Source organism: Loa loa (genome assembly GCF_000183805.2).
Source record: "Loa loa unplaced genomic scaffold supercont3.3727, whole genome shotgun sequence".
Classification (NCBI taxonomy): Eukaryota; Metazoa; Nematoda; class Chromadorea; order Rhabditida; family Onchocercidae; genus Loa; species Loa loa.
In genome coordinates this window covers 1-928 of record NW_018111905.1, presented here as the reverse complement: position 1 = coordinate 928, position 928 = coordinate 1, and the positions used below count along the sequence as shown (strand labels likewise).

Below are 928 nucleotides of genomic sequence, written 5' to 3'. Positions count from 1 at the left end.
GACATTGAAGTAGTAACTCGGTACATAGTTACAGTTGAAATGAGCCTTGGCTTAGACATTGAAGTAGTAACTCGGTACATAGTTACAGTTGAAATGAGCCTTGGCTTAGACATTGAAGTAGTAACTCGGTACATAGTTACAGTTGAAATGAGCCTTGGCTTAGACATTAAAGTAGTAACTCGGTACATAGTTACAGTTGAAATGAGCCTTGGCTTAGACATTAAAGTAGTAACTCGGTACATAGTTACAGTTGAAATGAGCCTTGGCTTAGACATTGAAGTAGTAATTCGGTACATATTTACAGTTATAACCATTTCTCTTCCAATATCTATTAAAGTTAAAATATCTTTATCATTGTCATATCTATCTTCTTCGTGAATTTTTCTGAATATATCCCAACCATTTTTCATTAATTAATTCAAGAATGCTAATGTCTTTTCCTGTCCTTTGTATTGTTGACATCATTCTTTTAGCAAATGTTGATCTGGTGACATTAGCTTCATTTCTTTGACTTCATCAAAAAATCTTTTCAGTTTTTCATTTACCTGTTGCGCACCTTCCATTATAATGGTAGAACTATGCCGGCTTATAACACTAAAATAATATATTATCGTAAATGTTTTTCAATGGATCAATATAAGCGGATAGTTGTAATAATGATTTTATTGATTTGCTACAAAATAATTATCAAAGGATATTAAGGTTAGAGTTGATTGGCTAAATTGTCATTTATTGTCACTTGTAGGAATTTGATTAGGGTTTGATTTGTTTAGTAGAAATTTGATGAGAAATAGATGATGATGGAGTTGAAATGAATCAAAGCACGTTGTTAACCGAATGAGTTCAAATGAATAACCAAATTATTATTTATAATTTATTATTATTATTTATTATTATTATTATTATTATTATTATTATTATTATTATT

At 29.3% G+C, this 928-nt stretch overlaps 1 protein-coding gene across 1 annotated transcript; it reads left to right on the top strand.

The window, feature by feature from the left end:
* Positions 1–39: 39 nt before the first annotated feature.
* LOAG_16043 (hypothetical protein) lies at positions 40–282 on the top strand (the record flags this gene model as incomplete). The annotated part of the gene is made up of 1 exon (XM_003151531.2): positions 40–282. A coding segment is annotated over one exon (243 nt), but the record flags the coding sequence as incomplete, so codon positions are not given.
* Between the last annotated feature and the right edge of the window lie 646 nt (positions 283–928).